Below are 16,100 nucleotides of genomic sequence, written 5' to 3' on the forward strand. Positions count from 1 at the left end.
TGAGGCTGCCGGTTGAAAACGTAAAAATGGGCAATTAAAGCAGCATTTAGCCCAATTAACTGTGTAAAAACGTTGCCAACTTTCTCTTAAGGTGCCTTTTAAGTGTTCAGCCGAAGTAAAATGACACTGAATGCGTCGTGTGAGTCGGTCTCTCAGAAACGGACTCTGTCGAGCCTCCTCGGTGAGTTGACACATTTGAAGCATGTAAATAGTCAGAAATTAAAATATGCACTGAAAATGCAGCCAGATTAACCGTTAAATCACAGTCCCTTTTGTAATTGTGAGCGTTTGCCCTGGTATTGACTGACGTTTGTGACGTTTCAGATCAACTATAGTTGTTGGGATGTGTATGTTAAATTACCAGCTTTTTAAGTGGACTCTGGCGTGGCCCTTTACATTTCTTTACAACAACAAAAAATAAGCAGTATATGTAGATTTCTAATCATGGTTTCAGCTTAAGTCCCAGCTAATGACCTTCACAACATTTCCAAAACGAGCGCAGTTTTTGCTCTGATTTAAGTAGAGCAAAGTGGAGACTTTTTTGGCAGACTGTGTTGTTCAATTAATTGTGTTCACAGCTGGTCGTGTGTTGAAGAGGCCGAAGCAGGAGGATGGTCACAAGCTGCAGGAGGCAGCGATCCAGCTGTTGGAGCAGCAGCAGAACCTCTGCAGTCTGTTCAGGGAGGTCGGGGTGAGTTCGAGGAGAGAAAACTACCTGGCTGACTAATCTGTGAACCGGAGGAGTCACGTAACAACAGACCGTGTCACGACTGTCAGCGGTTAAAAAATATATATTATATTGTTGGACTTTTATAGGATGATTCTCTTCTACTGGCTCTTTCACTGAATTTACCAAATGTACCACTTTATTAGCTTCTGTGGAAAGTGTTCTGCGTTGCATTTTAGGTTACCAACAAACCCTAAAAGACTATTTATTGGAATATGTTCTTTCTGGGTGATACACTAGATTTCATATCCCTAATTTCACTAATATGCTGTTAAATGTTTTTCACACTTTTTGTAGAATCCAGATCCGTGCAACATTCTCCGCTCTCAGAATGGAGACCGCAAACAAGCAGCGCGTGAAGGCGTCTCATCGGCCGCTGTGGGGTCGCTGCTGGGTGAGTGTTTGAGTCGTGCCCTCAAAGATGTCCTTTTAAACTGTCCATCACTTGGGCCAAAGTGGCCAAAGGTGAAATGACAGGTCACGTGTCAAAATCTGGCCCAAAGTATATAAAATAAATACAAAATAAATAACATTCACCGTATAGTCATCATCATTATCATCGTCAATCTTCTCAAAGCTTTTGAAGATTTTATTACTTTGTTTGCAGTATGAAGTAAAGTTGCAAATCATCCTAAATAATTGTTTTGCAAAAAACAAAGAGAATGTTTTTGCGTGAGGCCATTTCACTTACAAAACAAGCAGCTGTAAAACTTTACAGAAATGTTCAGGGTTTGTTGTCTGTTCGGTCTCTGATATTTGCTGTTGAATGGCAGAAGAGAAAAACATTCTCTTCACCTTTTCATGACGTCCATCTTTGTCCATTATTTGTCTTCTGGGAAAATATCAGTGTTCAAATGTTGTAATCTCACGTAAGTGCAGCGCCACCTTAGATTAAAGTAAACATTTTGTGTTGCATCATCGTCGGACAGCGTGTGAGCTGAAGCGTCAGGCTGCCCAGCTGGATGTCTCGGTGACGGTGCTGGCGGTGAAGATGGTGCTGGAGAGACTGATGGAGATCACAGAGGGAAGTGATGAAAGGAAGGAGGAAGAGGACAAGAAGAGAGAAATGCTCACTTCCTCTCAGAGAGTGAGTATGTAACAGAAGAAGACGTTGGTATCGAAATTTGGTACTAAATGCCAAAATGTTTTTTGATGTTAGACGTATCAAAACCAATCGGTGCTGCAAAAGTATCGGAAGTTTGTTACCCAGCCCTACAAATAACTGATTGGTGACAAGTTTTTGAATTTACAGGAGCCGTTTGCACACACTGTTCACATCAACGTGTGATAGATTTCTCTACCACAGGCACACTTATTTACTATTTTTGATTGAATGCAGACTACCAACTGAAAAAAACCCAACCTTGAAACCATATTCTTCTTTTGCTTTCAGCGTCTTCAGTTTACAGTTCTGGCTTTCAAAACTCATATCGGTTTTACATTAGGTTCTAAAAAGTTTTGTTTATAAAAGTCTTTGACTGAAGGTGGCGTAGTGTCGCTCATCTCCTCTTTAATTTAAGACCGCTGTTCACCAGACCACAGCTGAATCCCAAATGTAAATTAAACTAATTACACGCAGGGTTTGACTGCAGAGTTTAAACTATAATCAGTCGATTTTTGAGTTTTCTGTTAGTACTAGTACTGAATGTGTGTGTGTCACGGTGACTTAGCGTTTTCTGGTCAACTTCCCCAACGCCACCGCAGTTCAGCATATCGAAAACATCTGCTGCGTCGCATCTGTTGGCAGATCTGTTACTGCCGTGGTTCGGCTACGGCTGCAGACACACCGAGTTCACACGATGACGGCGGGATAGTTATTCAGAGCACATGTCAGATATGAAGTCCCTGCACTACAAGTCCTGTTCTTGTTCCGCTGCAGGTCCAGCTGTGTGTCCTGCTGGAGTCCAGCAGGGAGCTGCTGTCACAGGGAGCCCTCTGCCCCAAACTGCTGTGGCAGGAGTACAGGAGAGATCAGGTGTGCGCCCGTGTCAGAGCTCAGACACTGGATGTAGAGTCTGTGAGTTCAAATCAAAACACATCTGAAGAAGGATGTTTTCCTCATCATTAGCAGCCATGTGTAAAAATAAAAGAAGAATGAACATTTAAAGTGAAGACAAAAAGAGAAAAGTGTCTTCTCTGACACGTATTGATCATATATTTTCACAGGCTTAAAAAAACCCAAAGAAAATCTGTAAACTTGGGGCCTTTTTCTTACACGTAAATCTTTTTATTCTATTCTATTTTAAATTGGATATACTAACACGGTGTCTGTGAACATACATGATATTCAGGGTAACAGAATTAATTTCAGAAGATATTAAATTGAATTTCTTTTTGAAATATTTTCTCTTGCTTTAGTTTTCTCAGTTCAAAACTCAAATATGTGCCATTTACTATTATATTTAGCCAAAACTTCACATTTTCTCACTAACACTGTGAAATATTTAACATATATGGTGTTTTTACAGAGGCTACCCAAACTGGAGGTGGTGTACCATCTTCACTTTTACAACATCATCACTCTGAAGTACATTGTAGAGAAGTAAGAAAGATTGTTTGTTTTTTGTTTTTAGAAAATTCTGTCGGTCAGCTCCTGTTCAGTGTTTGTGGGAATAAAATTCTCTATAGAAGCAAAGAAAGTCTTCAAAAATTTTAATCTTATGAGCAACACGATTGTGAAATTGAATAACTAAAAACTTCAATTTGCCATTTCTATGCTATTAAATTTATAGCACTGATTTGGTGAACCTCATTTTTATGTCCCTCAATTGCGTCATCACCTTTTTACTCCTCTCGTTGTCAGACGACTCCACCTCAGTTTCAATAAACACTCTCAGCCAACTCTGACCTCACGTGACCTCCTCGTTCGTATAGTAATGATCAAACGACACGCGGCTGCCTGAGGAACATTTAGTGGCCAAGTGCCCGACTACTTTTGAAGTAATGCTCGTGTTAAAGACCTTTCAATACTGATGTAAACCCGCTCAAATTAAAGTTGAAACTTTAATGTAACATCTGTTGTTGTGTTTCAAACTGAAGGAGCCTGAAGAACAAAAATCAGTGTGCAACCTGCTGTATGATGCGGACTGCACTTCAGACAAGGGAACTTTATTCTCTCTTGTTCCTTTCCAGCGATGACGGGTTGAGGTCGTGGTTGGTGTCTCGGTTGAAGGCTCTGTGTGGTTGGACGCCTCCGCAGGAAGAAAACGAGACCGAACGACTTCAACAGAAAGTTTTGTCAAGTAGGGACACGGTTTTCTCTGACTCATCTAGTCGTTGTTATCGGCTCTTTAAAGTACTTGAAGCTGCTTTAGTATCTGGAGATTTAATCCTGATCAGTTCATCAGGACACAGTGAGTTTAGTTTAGTTAGACTGAATCATTTTATTGATGCTGTGGAAATGTTTGCTCTTTATAATGCATCTACTCTTCTTATTCCTCTCCTTAAAAAAAAACAACAACAACAAAAAAAAAACAACCATCACCATTCATTTCAGTTCAGGTCTTTGCTGACCCACAAAACACAATTTTTTTTGAAGCATGGCACCTAAAAAACACAAACAACAGAAATATTTTGGGGGGGGGCAGCTGGGATGCCAACTCACAAACATTTTCATTATTGCTCATGACTGACCTCTGGTGGTGGCTGGTGCGCACTACAAGACATCACATCAATAGAGCGTCGCTGCGCCTGTTTAACAGAAAGACAAGAATGTTTTTGGCAGCATTAAACATCAAAACTCAAAAAAGGAAGGATTTAAAAAAATCATGAATTTACTCAAGGATTACTTTTACTTAACTGCTGTAGCTATTTACAATCATGTGAAAAAAAGTAGGTACATCGAATGGAAATAGTTGAATTTTTTTGACAATGTTGACAAGCAAACATTTGATACTTGAACAACAGTAGGAGGAAAATCAATCATCCATCGAACAAAAATATCAACAGATGTCAAATTCTCCTGCGGAAAAAGTAAATACACCCTCGACCTTGGAAGCAAATATTGCCCCCTCTAACGCAAATAATTTTGCAAATACTCCCACGACTTTTCAACGGGATTCAAATCTCTGCTTCGACTCGCCCATTAAATAACATTTAATTTCCTCCGTTCCTTTGTTGATGTGTTTGAGTGCTTAGGATCATTATGCTATGCTATTTTATCAATAAACCTGATCAAATGTTAGGTTCCTTCTTGTAAGGTCATTATCACTGCTAAGGACAATGCTAAGAAGCGGTCTCCTGTATTTCAGCTGTGGTTGGCGTCCTGCTGGGATCCGGTTTTGAGCTGAGTTACGATCCAGCAGCTGCAGACAAGAGGATCTCCCTGCTCTGCTGCTCGGCGCTGGACGACATGCTCTTCTGTGAGTCCACGCGTCCCCGTCCCACTTACCCGGTCCTGTGTGGATGAAATATTTACCAAAGCACTTTGATTCACACCTCAGGATCCCAAAAGCTGTTTTTCTACTTTTTAACTGCCAGGAAGTCCCAGTATAAATACAGTACTTTCTTTTTTTGTCGCGCTTTTTAACATTTTATTGTGTTTCCGTCTTTCAGGGATTTTGGACACTATGGACGAGAGTCTTACGCTGCAGTCTGCTGGAGCTGAGCTATGGTACTTAGATATTCTTTGTTTTTCATTGTTTTATTCACCTTTATATCGTCAGATAGCCTTGGTGAGATTGAGGTCTCTATCTGAAGGGAGAGACCTGAATATATATGTCACTCCAAGATGATATAAATACCAGACTTTTAGGCTTTACAGTGTATTTCTGTGACATGCAGGAATAGTATGCTGGAGAGTAGGTGTGAATATTTACATGAACCTGCAAAGACAAATGCAGTTACTATATATTTAGTTTGACTTCAGTTGTGTTAGAACCTATCTGACTTTTTGACATCTGTATAGAGAAAATATATCACCATAGAAATGTGTAATTTGAGAGAAAACAGCTTTTTCTTTTTTTTTAATGACAAAATGGTGCTAACTACAGCTAAAGTCATGGAAAGCGCTAACTACACAGCTAAACTTATTCAAAGAGTTGACTAAATGACTGAAGTTATAGAAAGACAGTGAATTTTTCCCCATAATTAAATAGCAGATAATTCAGTTGACGATGCAGAAGAAGAACAAACACCTGATAAAGGTAGCGGGCTCAACAGACCACAGTAGCTGCCCTTTAATTTTTTGACTCAAGTGAATTTCATCTGATTTGGTGGTTAAAGCTATTTTTAAATTAAAAATTTTAAAGTACTAAATTGAAACTTGTTAATTCTATAAGATGTGTACTACAAATGGCGTTAATGTGAATTTTCTTGAAGTGAGTTCAAATGGATCAGAGAGAACAAAATCTGTTGGTCGATAGTAACCGCAGAAGATGATCCGGTTTTTAAATATTGTGTCGATTTTTGCAGCTATTAGAAGATAACATTCGTCTCTGCACTGGTAAAAGTTCGTGGCCTTTCTGGTGGCTTCGCCACGTTTCTTTCTGAACATTTTATTCCAGCAGGACTGCAGCTGACTGAATGATTTTTCCGCTCAGCGCTGTTCTCAGTAAACTCCGACGCTGCAGTGTGAAATTTGCCTGACGCTTGTCCGGTCCTGAAGACGCAGCACCTGGCACCTGCGATCACGCTGCTTTCGCTTAAAATCAGTGCAACAGTCTGCGTGCTTCACACACACCGAGTCACAGCTCCCGGGAGCAGCGCCGAGCTGTGCATTTAAACGTCCAAATAACAGCCGTGTGCCCGTCACTTCTCGCGCACGGGGACATTCATGTGAATTAATTAGATCGATATTTTATTAATCCCTCAAAGGGACATTTTTGTATGTTACAGCAGCATATACAGGGCAAAGCAATAAAAAGGACAAGCAAAACTAAAGGTAGTAAAACAATATTAAATATAAAAAAAATTTAAATGCACATTTAACACAAATAAAAATAGAATAATATTAAACTAAACTTAAAACAAACAAACAAACAGCAGTGCGACAGTGTTATTGTTTAAACTCTACGGTCCGTAGCCTGAAATTTAACTCGGCTGTATTTTTAATCGAGATTTCTCGCGTAACTAAATGTTTCTGGTTTTGTTTTGTGACCCGTTCTCTCAGAACTGACTTTGAGTATATTAGATGTCTTTGTTTCTTCCTCCTCTGCCCTGTGTTTCCTGCAGGATTCAGATATTTGATGCTTCTCTGTGTGGAGTTTCAGCATCAGCAGAATCTCTTCGGCGTTTCTTCACACACTCGCTCACTCAGACTCTCACCTACAAGCCTCGATTGACAGGTAAACACCAGTTCATTTCAGCGCCTACATTTATCTGTGTGTTTTCAAATGGAGTCAGAAGGTTGAGGGTTTCAGGAAGACTTTCCTGATGTACAGTACATGTTGTCAATTTCTAAACACCTGACATGAAACTAGGATATCTGCAGGTCCTAAGCCTCAGATGAGACATTAGAAGGTATTAAAAAGTTAAAAATGTAATGTCCAAAGGTCTTGAATGTTTTTGTGTGGTCCTTTTTGTGTATGATTACAGATGTTGTATATCTATAAACTAAAAGACCTGCAGTATAGGCTGCTACTGCCAGTTTCAGTCATCAGGAGTCTTGTTAAATCATAATGAAAAAGTGACGATTGTTGCAAAAACTTGAATTACATAAAAAAAAAGGTGAATACTGCAGAAAATCTGGAACTAACCAAGTCATGTGTCCTCAGTGTCCGACGCCGTCACCCTGCAGAACGAGTGGACCTTTGTGAAAGCCAGCCGCTTGTTGACCTCTCTCTTCCGTAAGGTAAATATTTCATCCACTCGGTTTGTATCTTCAGATTCAGTTTAAGTTTTCCAGGATTGAAATTACTTTGTACATGCACGAGGGTGTTTTTATATTATACTGAAATCCTGTGATCTGAGTCTGTCACTTTAGATTTCACATCCATCTGCGGGGTTTGTGACTAACAGATGACTGATATCTGTGTTATCTTATGCATTTATTTATTTTTACAAAACGATGATAAAATGAAGCGGCATCATTTCGACAGCAACAAGCTTCACCGTTCATGTCACTCCTTCAAGTCCATGAAGGCCTTTTCTGCAGTTTTTATTGCTCAATAACTCGTCACGTAAACACCACAGAACCGAGAAGACACTTGTAACATTAATGTATAAGCATAAATTATATATTTTTTTTTATCTATTTCAAAATAAAGGCTATGAAATACATTTTTGATTTAAAAAAAAAAATGTATTGGCATATATTTTGTCTGACAGTAAATTAATGTTTGTTGGTTAAAGAAAATGATCCTTTAAATGGTCTTTTACAGTTCACATGATGAATTTGTTTGTAATTGCAATAGATGGGGGTTTGGAAGACACTAATATTATTTACACAATGTCACTTAGAAATGTCTAATTTCAAATATTTGGAGCTCATAAATTGCTAATAATGTTCAGTCCTGTGTATATTATCGGCTATGGTCCTTAATTTTGGTTTATAAGCAACTTGTTTCACGTGTAAACAAATTGTGGCCACTGGTGTCCAAACGTCCGGGTATTGATTTATCAGTTATGATGTGTTTAGCAGCGACTTTGTCAGCCTGTCGGTCAACTCCTGTGTCCCAAACTCGCTTTCTTCAGTTTAACGCTTCAGTATTCGCTTTCTCAGAGCTAAAAAGAACCAAATTTCACAAATCTGCGGTTGTCCGAGATCACCGTGTGACCGTCTCTGTGTTTCTGTGAAAGCTGGCTGTGACCTTCAGCGTGGAGCAGCTGCTGTCTCACCTGCAGCAGGTTCTGGAAACCCACGAGGTCAACTGGAAACACGTCCTGTGTTTCCTCTCCACTCTGCTGGTTTACAACCAGAGTGCACAGCCCAGCCTCAGAGGTAAACATGAGGGTTGTACTGGTTCATGCATTAGTGGGGTTTAAGCTGACAGGTGCCAGTAATACGTTTGACCGCTTTGATGGAAGACGAGTCATTTAAATGAATCATCTACTTGATGTTTTGTTGTTTTGCTTAGTTTTTAATTTTAAAACCAGCAAAACAATATGAGAATGACCCACGTTTCTGTTGTAGTAAACTTGCATATTAGACTTGTATATGCATTTACATCCGTTCTGTTTGTGTGTCTGTGCCAGAGCTGCTGTCCAGACTGCTCAGCTCAGCATTCGAGGGCTATGACCTGGAGAACATGATAACCGCCTTCTTGTTGGCTCGGCAGGGTTCACTGGAGGGACCGGCCATCTTCCCCTCCTACAGCGACTGGTTCAAGGTGTCACATCGACTTTTCAGCTCCAGTTGATTGTTTAATGTTACATTTGGATTAGTGTGGGACCTTTACATTTTCTCTGTGCCGTAATCAGCCGATATTTTTACGGTAATCCATATACACCACTGGTTCCCAGCATTTTATTATTATTTTTTTCAGAAGATTTTCAGTTAGTAAAACAGATAATATTACAATATTCTTTTTTTTTTGTCAATGTTTGGGTTCAAATTTGTTTTGCTAGTGGCAGAAGCTTTATTGTTTTAACCATTAATCCTTTATTTAACACAGTAACTAACTATTTCTGCTGTTTATCTGTTATTCTTAGCAGTTTGTTGAAGTATTTTTTGATTACTTTTAATCCATTACATTTTTTTTTTTAAACTTTTACTACCTACCTTTATTTTTTATTTTCTCTGAATAGCACAACCTTTTTCTGCCTTTTCAGATGTCTTTCGGCGGTGGCAGTGGCTTCCACGCTGGCAGTAAGAAGTCTATGGTGTTCCTGCTGAAGTTCCTGTCTGACCTCGTGCCCTTTGAACCCCCACAGTACCTGAAGGTGACATCCTGTCACATACATACTGACCTTGTGACTATATGAACAGGATGCAGAAGGAAATGTAGTAAAATATAGATGAAGGGAAAATCATAACAGTTTATACTCTATATTGTAGTTTGAGTGTTTCGATAAACATGTTTTAGCTTTAGTGAAATTTTACTTCATTTATTTGAGTTATTTCCAGTGTGAGCTGTAAGAAAACACCAGAAGCACAGAGGAATGACTGAGCTCTGATTTCTAACACCTGACTGTGATTTTCACCTCCAGGTTCACATCCTTCACCCTCCGTATGTTCCCGTCAAACACCGCAGCCTCCTCATGGAGTACGTCTCTCTGGCTAAGACCAGACTGTCTGACCTCAAGGTAGGAAGACAAATTAAAGGATGAATGTATACATCTTTTAATTCATTATTACTGTGTTATTTTGAAGTTTCTTATGTTGAAACAGCATAATAATATCACAACATAGTGGCTAGATTGTTAGGGTTTCATGGTGAAGTCTATTTTTTTTAGAAAAAAGTGTGTGTGTGTGTGTGTGTGTGTGTGTGTGTGTGTGTGTGTGTGTGTGTGTGTGTGTGTGTGTGTGTGTGTGTGTGTGTGTGTGTGTGTACTTGCAGGAGTCAGTGGAGGACATGGGTCTATATGAGGATGTTTCCGGTGCTGGTGCTTCAGTGCAGGTAACAGTGACACACAGTGGTATTATGTTATATTACATTACATTTTATTTAATTACATTGATTTATATTATATTAAAAGCAAATAGGTAAAGATAAATGTTTAAAAAAATTAGCACCACAAATTTCTTTTCAAGGAGGTTTTCCAGTGGGATATTCCCAAAGATCCAAAACTATTCCCTCTCCGTACACATCCTGAGGGGTTTGAGGAAAGGATTCATATTTATTTGCGTCAAATCCTGTTAGGTTACATGTAGTTGGGTTCTTGAAAGTTGACCCCCCCAACATACAACATTTGGACCCAAGAAGTATGTAAACTGTGACGAGAAAGAGTAAATAACTTTGACATTAAGGCTCCAAAAAGCCGTATTAGTCATATTTTATTCATTCCTTTAATGTATTGTAATACATATAGATGTACTTACTTCAAAGTACACTGATTAACCATTAAACATTAAAATCACCTTCCTAATATTGTGTAAGCCCCGTGTGCTGCTAAATTAGCTCCGAGCTGTCGAGGCTCAACGAGACCTCTGATGATCTTAAATAAATCGATATTTGCTTCCTGTGGTGTTGCGAGCTAATAACAATATCACACTGTATTTTATCTATATTTTCTATCTCTCAATGGTTGGTGAACACTGGTTTAATAGCGGTGTGATGTTTGTGTGCGTGCAGCCTCAGTGTCAGGCTGTCCAGGACGTGGAGAAGGCCGTTTCTCTGTTCGAGAGCACCGGCAGAATCTCCGCCACCGTCATGGAGGCCAGGTAAACCTTCAGGGTTTTCGGCTCGCTTGCAGCACAGTCACAGAAGGATTACTGGTCATGTCGACCGGGCTCAGGCCCACAGGGTCAAGGGGAACCGGTCCAGAGCCTCTGTTTGAAATGACTGTTCAGATGTTCTCTTAAAACGACCTCAAGTAGACAAAAAGAATCACAGAACAACCATAAAGACAACAAATTGACATTTATGTTTCTTTTAATCTGTGAGTGTTGTTTCAGTGTTGGATGGGTGAGCGGTCTTTTCCATGTCTGTACCCAGGAGCTCCTTGTCTCTTAATCTGTCTGTGGGCTTATTTAATAATTACACCACCACAATGATTCTTAATCAAAATCAGTGTTTCGTGTAGATGTAAAGTTTAATTAGAGTCACACACTTCTCGTCTTCTCGCAGTATTTTCCGGAGGCCGTATTTCTTGACACGATTCCTTCCCGCTCTGCTGACGCCGAGAGTGGTGAGCAGCTTCCTGTTATTCTTTGCTTGGTCTGCACATTCTCAGGTGTGAAGCTGTTTTCTTTCACATCACATGCATAAATTCAAGTTCACCCGTCTTTGAACTGCAGCTCCCTGTGAAGGCCGACACTCGGATGAGTTTCATAGAAGCTCTGAGAAAGTGAGTTATTATCAGAAGCATGTAACTGTCATCACATCTCTGAATTTGAAGTGTATGTTCAACAGTAATCATCAGGTTATTCATGTTTATCTGTAATAATTTTCTGGGATTATTTTGTGTATTTCAATGTATTGTGACTTTTGTTTTTGTATTTAGAGCAGATAAGATCCCTGCAGCACCGTATTCATCATATGTGGAGGCCTGTCAGAAACAGAGGCAGCAGAGCAGTCAGTATTACTAATTCATTTATAACTCATTTATGATATCCTGAAAAAAATAACCATTATTTCTCTCATTCTTTTTTTTTTTTCTTTTTCTTTCGTTGTTGTTGCACTTTCGTGGTTGAAATGAGACTCGTAATGTTGTACGACCATCGCATGTGGTTGATACAGACGACGATGGTGTTGTGTTTTCAGAGAGCGCAGCGTGTTCGGAGACTAACGACGACCCGCTGGAGGTCCTGAAGGTTCAGCTGCAGGAGTTCAGAGAGCTGGTCGTTGATGGAAATGACGGAGGTAGGCAGATATAGATGCAATCACTTTGTGTGACGATTGAAAATGTGTCTTATTTCTAAAAAATTTAAAAACAGGGTTTGCTGTGTGCTCTCCTCCTTCTTCAACCAGTTTTTCATGCGTGTTCTTAAAAGCTGGAGCTCAAGATCAGTGTGCAGGTCTTTTAATGCAAGAAAATAACAAATCTGTAAAATGTGTTGGACGTTGAGTTTCTCTTTGTCTCTTTGTGTTTCCATCCGTCTCACTCTGGTCATGTGTCCTCAGAGATGTCGGCCCAGCTGTCGAGGATCTCTCACACCCTGAGTGTCGTCTTCCCCGGCCGTCCTGATGAGCTGATCGGACAAACGGTCATCAGAGTTGACGTTGACACTCCTCTGTCCTCTGAGCTCCATGTCAAAGTATGCACTGATAACAAAAAAAAAAAAAAGGCTTCCTCCCCCCCTCCATCATCACTTCTGCTGTATCCAGTAGCTGTTTGTATTCTTTAATAATCGTCTCCGTCGTGTTCTCAGGTCGTCAATATGATCCTGAGAAACTTCTGCCAGATCGTGTTAGACGCTTCCCAAGCAAACCCTCCTAATAAGTAAGTAGGAGAATGATTTTTATTGAAAGGCTTACAAACACAATAAAAAATGGAATTTGATTATCGCTACCTGAAAATAAATCACACAAAGATGTGGAGTGACATTTAGCAGCCATTCACATCCATCTATCAAGATACAACATGTGAGCTGAAACAGCCACCAAAGCTTTGATTCAAACTTTGGTGCGTGTTTCAGATTATTTGTTGTATCTCTGTTGGGTTTTTGCCACATTTTTGCTTTTTATTTCAGGAAATAAACAGATTCATGTGATTTATTTTTTTAAAGGGATGGAATTCAATTTCATGATAACTTTCATCATTGGTTAGTCTGCCAATAGGGAAGAATGACTCACATGTTCTGTTTTGTTCAACCAACAATCCAAAACCCCCAAAAATATTAATTAGAATTTCATATATGCCAAAGAAAAGCATCAAATCCTCACAAGAAGCTGAAAGCAGAATTTCTTCCTGAGCCGATGAAAATAGCTGGTGATGAATTTTCTGTCAATTGTTGCCTCTCTAATTGTTAATCTCCACAGACAAAGCCTGTGGGCCTCCAGGTTTGTCAGTGCTCTGCTTGGTAACACACAGCTCCTCTCCAGCCTTCTACACAGACTCTGGGATCTACTTCACAACCAGGTGAATAAATTAAACACACCTCTCTCTCTCTCTGTCTTTGCGTCTGTTGCCTGCTTTGTTTTGATTATTTCACGGTTAAAATCCCTCCACCTCTTCATTCCTCCACGGCTCTCAGATCAGCACGTTCACGCGTCACTTTCACAAACCTCTTCTGTCCGAAGGGGTCGTCGCTGAATGCCGCCCATGTTCTCGGTCTGGCGGCATTCGTGGTCCACCTTCACGCCTCCATGTCCCACCGTCCTCTGGTTCAGCTGCTGCCGTCCATTCGACCACGGCCAGTAGCTGTCGGAGAGGTTCTTGGCTCGGCGCTGGTCTGCAGCACAAACACTAACATGCTCTTCTCTGCCAGGTGAGTTCACTAATGTCTGGACATTTTTAAAGTATCCTATTTATTTTACTACTACCACAATAATTGCAATCAAGCTATGACCTGTTGAATATTTCTCTAATGTTACAAATATTAGTTTGATAAAAAAAGAGAGGATGTCGGCACACTGACATTTGTAAGGTCCCACATAATTTTGCAACGCTTTGATCTGCAAGTTCTTCATCAGGTAAACACACACATGTACAAATATCTAGTAAAAGACAGACAACCCCACCTAGGACACGGCAGAATACAAAATAACACCCCTATCTGTTTATGTGCAGTGAAACATTAACAATATTGCGAATAAAAGACATGTACTGTAGTATATTTTTAAACACTTTTGTTGTTAAAAAGAAAAGTAGATTGTGCAGAATATACATGTGTGGAAACCCCTCTATATTAGGATGTTACTTTGTATTATTTGATCTCCTAATTATACTATCTATATCTCTCTCTATATATAAGATATATATATATATATATAGATATATATCTCTATATATATCTTCCTGAGAGATATATATCTCTATATATATCTATATCTATATATATATATATATATATACTGACAAAGACTAAATATCAGTGAAGTTTCAAATTTCAGTTTGTAGACATTTTTGATGATTTTTTTTTTTTTTTCCCACATCTGTACCCAGCAAGGGTTGGATGAGCACATTATCGCCACGTTATTATATATTCATTGATCGGTATTGTTATCTTGGCATCTGACCTGCTGGAACAGCGACTCACAGCCGTCTCGTCGCTGTCCAGGTTGTGTGTGGCGGCTGTGTGTTATGGGCTCTGCAGAGGCGACTCACTGCCTCAACAACAACAGCAGGACTTGATCCCCAGCAGCCTCTATAAGAAGGTATCAGTCTGTTACTTACAGTGACGGCAGGAGGTTGGTTTATAGTGTCACAATAAGATTCTTCTGACATGTCACTGTTGACTATGTATCGGTAATTTTTCAATTCCTATCGCTTACAATAATACCTGAAAATAGTCATCACAGTCTCAATTAAAGAGCCAATGGATTGTATTACTTGAAACTAAGCCTCATTGTGTGTCCGTGTTTAGCTTCTCTACCTCGTCCCAAGACTGCTGCCTGAAGCCCGAAGGTTTCCTGCTGATGGTGGAACGAGTGAGCAGCAGGAGGAGAAGCTGCCGGTCCTGTGGAGCAGCGTCACCGACACCAACAACACCTGGAGGACGACCGCCTGGCATCTGTGGAGGCACGCTGCCTTCCAGCAGCTGGAGGAGACGCCGCAGTATCAGGTGAGGCGTCTCCTCCGGGTCACATGCTTTTCTTTTGTGGATTAAAGGACAACAGCAGTGATTCTGCACATTTAAGACAAAAGAACTACTGTTAGGAACCGAGTGGTCAAAAGTTGTTTTGACTTTGTGTTTTGTCATTTGGATTTTATTTATGTACGGCGTTTTGGGTTGCATTTGTTTAGTGAACTGTGCAATACAAAAAAAAGTTTAAGCACAGAATTTCCAGATAAAATTGCTGGAATTAAAAATTTTAAGCGACTGTTAAATATTTAGACAGAAAAACCTTCAATTTTGTTGTATTTTTTACTTAAAAATGTTGCACAGATTTTTTTTTTTGTATTAATGACTAAATTAATCATCAATCTTTTTTTTTTATGTTTGTTAAGTTATTGCTTACAGACTGGCTGGATAATGAGCTCAGAGTACAGAGAAGTGAAGACGTCCTGTCGGACGCCGAACGGTGAGGCAGGAAACACTCTGATGCCATTCGACACACAGACTGTATTTTCAACCTTTCACATGTGGCAGATGTGTGTGTCTCCAGATGTTCCACCGCATGTGTGAACAACTGAGAACATTAACCACCCTATAAAACAAGAAAAGAGAAAAAAAAAAGAAAAATGGAAAGATGAAATTAAATAAAACACACAAATCTAAATATATCAACAATAGAAAAAAAAAAACAAGAAAAGTTTTTTTAAGACACATTTGTCTGCCTTGGTCTTCGTCCAGTTGTTTTTCTGCCTTCATCATCAGTATATCGTTGTCTTTGTTAAGTGACTTTGTGTCCTGAGAAAGTGACTGAAGAAAATCTTTTTGGTTCAAATGCTGCACAGCAGTTTCTTAATAAAACACTGCAGGAGTTTGAGGACTTTGCCTTTATCTGCAGAAAAGCTTTCATATGTGTTTTAATTGTTCTTTTATTTTCTGTGTGTAGTCAGGAGTACCAGCAGTGGGCCTGCATGGAGCTCTACCTGCCTCGTCCAGAGGAGGAGGGAGGCTGTGGAGGAGACATGAAGAACCTCTGCTCCCATCTGCTCAATGCCATCATGGACCAGCAGCTAAGGTGCTAATAACACACGTTAACTCACAAAAGACTTCAAAATG

The 16,100-nt window shown here is 39.7% G+C and overlaps 1 protein-coding gene across 1 annotated transcript in view; it reads left to right on the forward strand.

Moving 5' to 3' along the window:
* The window catches only part of LOC138630154 (Fanconi anemia group A protein homolog), a 20,585-nt gene continuing 4,485 nt past the window's right edge, over positions 1 to 16,100 (forward strand). The window contains exons 1-29 of the mRNA XM_069714321.1: positions 1 to 181; positions 579 to 691; positions 1,025 to 1,121; positions 1,657 to 1,814; positions 2,607 to 2,702; positions 3,196 to 3,269; positions 3,860 to 3,969; positions 4,978 to 5,088; positions 5,282 to 5,339; positions 6,899 to 7,011; positions 7,441 to 7,517; positions 8,465 to 8,606; positions 8,861 to 8,994; positions 9,437 to 9,547; positions 9,815 to 9,910; positions 10,165 to 10,224; positions 10,900 to 10,988; positions 11,395 to 11,455; positions 11,565 to 11,614; positions 11,771 to 11,841; positions 12,031 to 12,129; positions 12,391 to 12,524; positions 12,639 to 12,709; positions 13,249 to 13,348; positions 13,510 to 13,697; positions 14,490 to 14,586; positions 14,796 to 14,993; positions 15,380 to 15,453; positions 15,931 to 16,059. Coding sequence (XP_069570422.1) covers positions 121 to 181; positions 579 to 691; positions 1,025 to 1,121; positions 1,657 to 1,814; positions 2,607 to 2,702; positions 3,196 to 3,269; positions 3,860 to 3,969; positions 4,978 to 5,088; positions 5,282 to 5,339; positions 6,899 to 7,011; positions 7,441 to 7,517; positions 8,465 to 8,606; positions 8,861 to 8,994; positions 9,437 to 9,547; positions 9,815 to 9,910; positions 10,165 to 10,224; positions 10,900 to 10,988; positions 11,395 to 11,455; positions 11,565 to 11,614; positions 11,771 to 11,841; positions 12,031 to 12,129; positions 12,391 to 12,524; positions 12,639 to 12,709; positions 13,249 to 13,348; positions 13,510 to 13,697; positions 14,490 to 14,586; positions 14,796 to 14,993; positions 15,380 to 15,453; positions 15,931 to 16,059 — 2,972 coding nt within the window. The 5' untranslated portion in view covers positions 1 to 120. The remainder of the gene's footprint in view (positions 182 to 578; positions 692 to 1,024; positions 1,122 to 1,656; positions 1,815 to 2,606; positions 2,703 to 3,195; positions 3,270 to 3,859; positions 3,970 to 4,977; positions 5,089 to 5,281; positions 5,340 to 6,898; positions 7,012 to 7,440; positions 7,518 to 8,464; positions 8,607 to 8,860; positions 8,995 to 9,436; positions 9,548 to 9,814; positions 9,911 to 10,164; positions 10,225 to 10,899; positions 10,989 to 11,394; positions 11,456 to 11,564; positions 11,615 to 11,770; positions 11,842 to 12,030; positions 12,130 to 12,390; positions 12,525 to 12,638; positions 12,710 to 13,248; positions 13,349 to 13,509; positions 13,698 to 14,489; positions 14,587 to 14,795; positions 14,994 to 15,379; positions 15,454 to 15,930; positions 16,060 to 16,100) is intronic.

This window comes from Brachyistius frenatus, unplaced genomic scaffold (assembly GCF_029030835.1).
Source record: "Brachyistius frenatus isolate BFR_SWC_R1_liver_20210118 unplaced genomic scaffold, ASM2903083v1 Contig_129, whole genome shotgun sequence".
NCBI lineage: Eukaryota > Metazoa > Chordata > Actinopteri > Embiotocidae > Brachyistius > Brachyistius frenatus.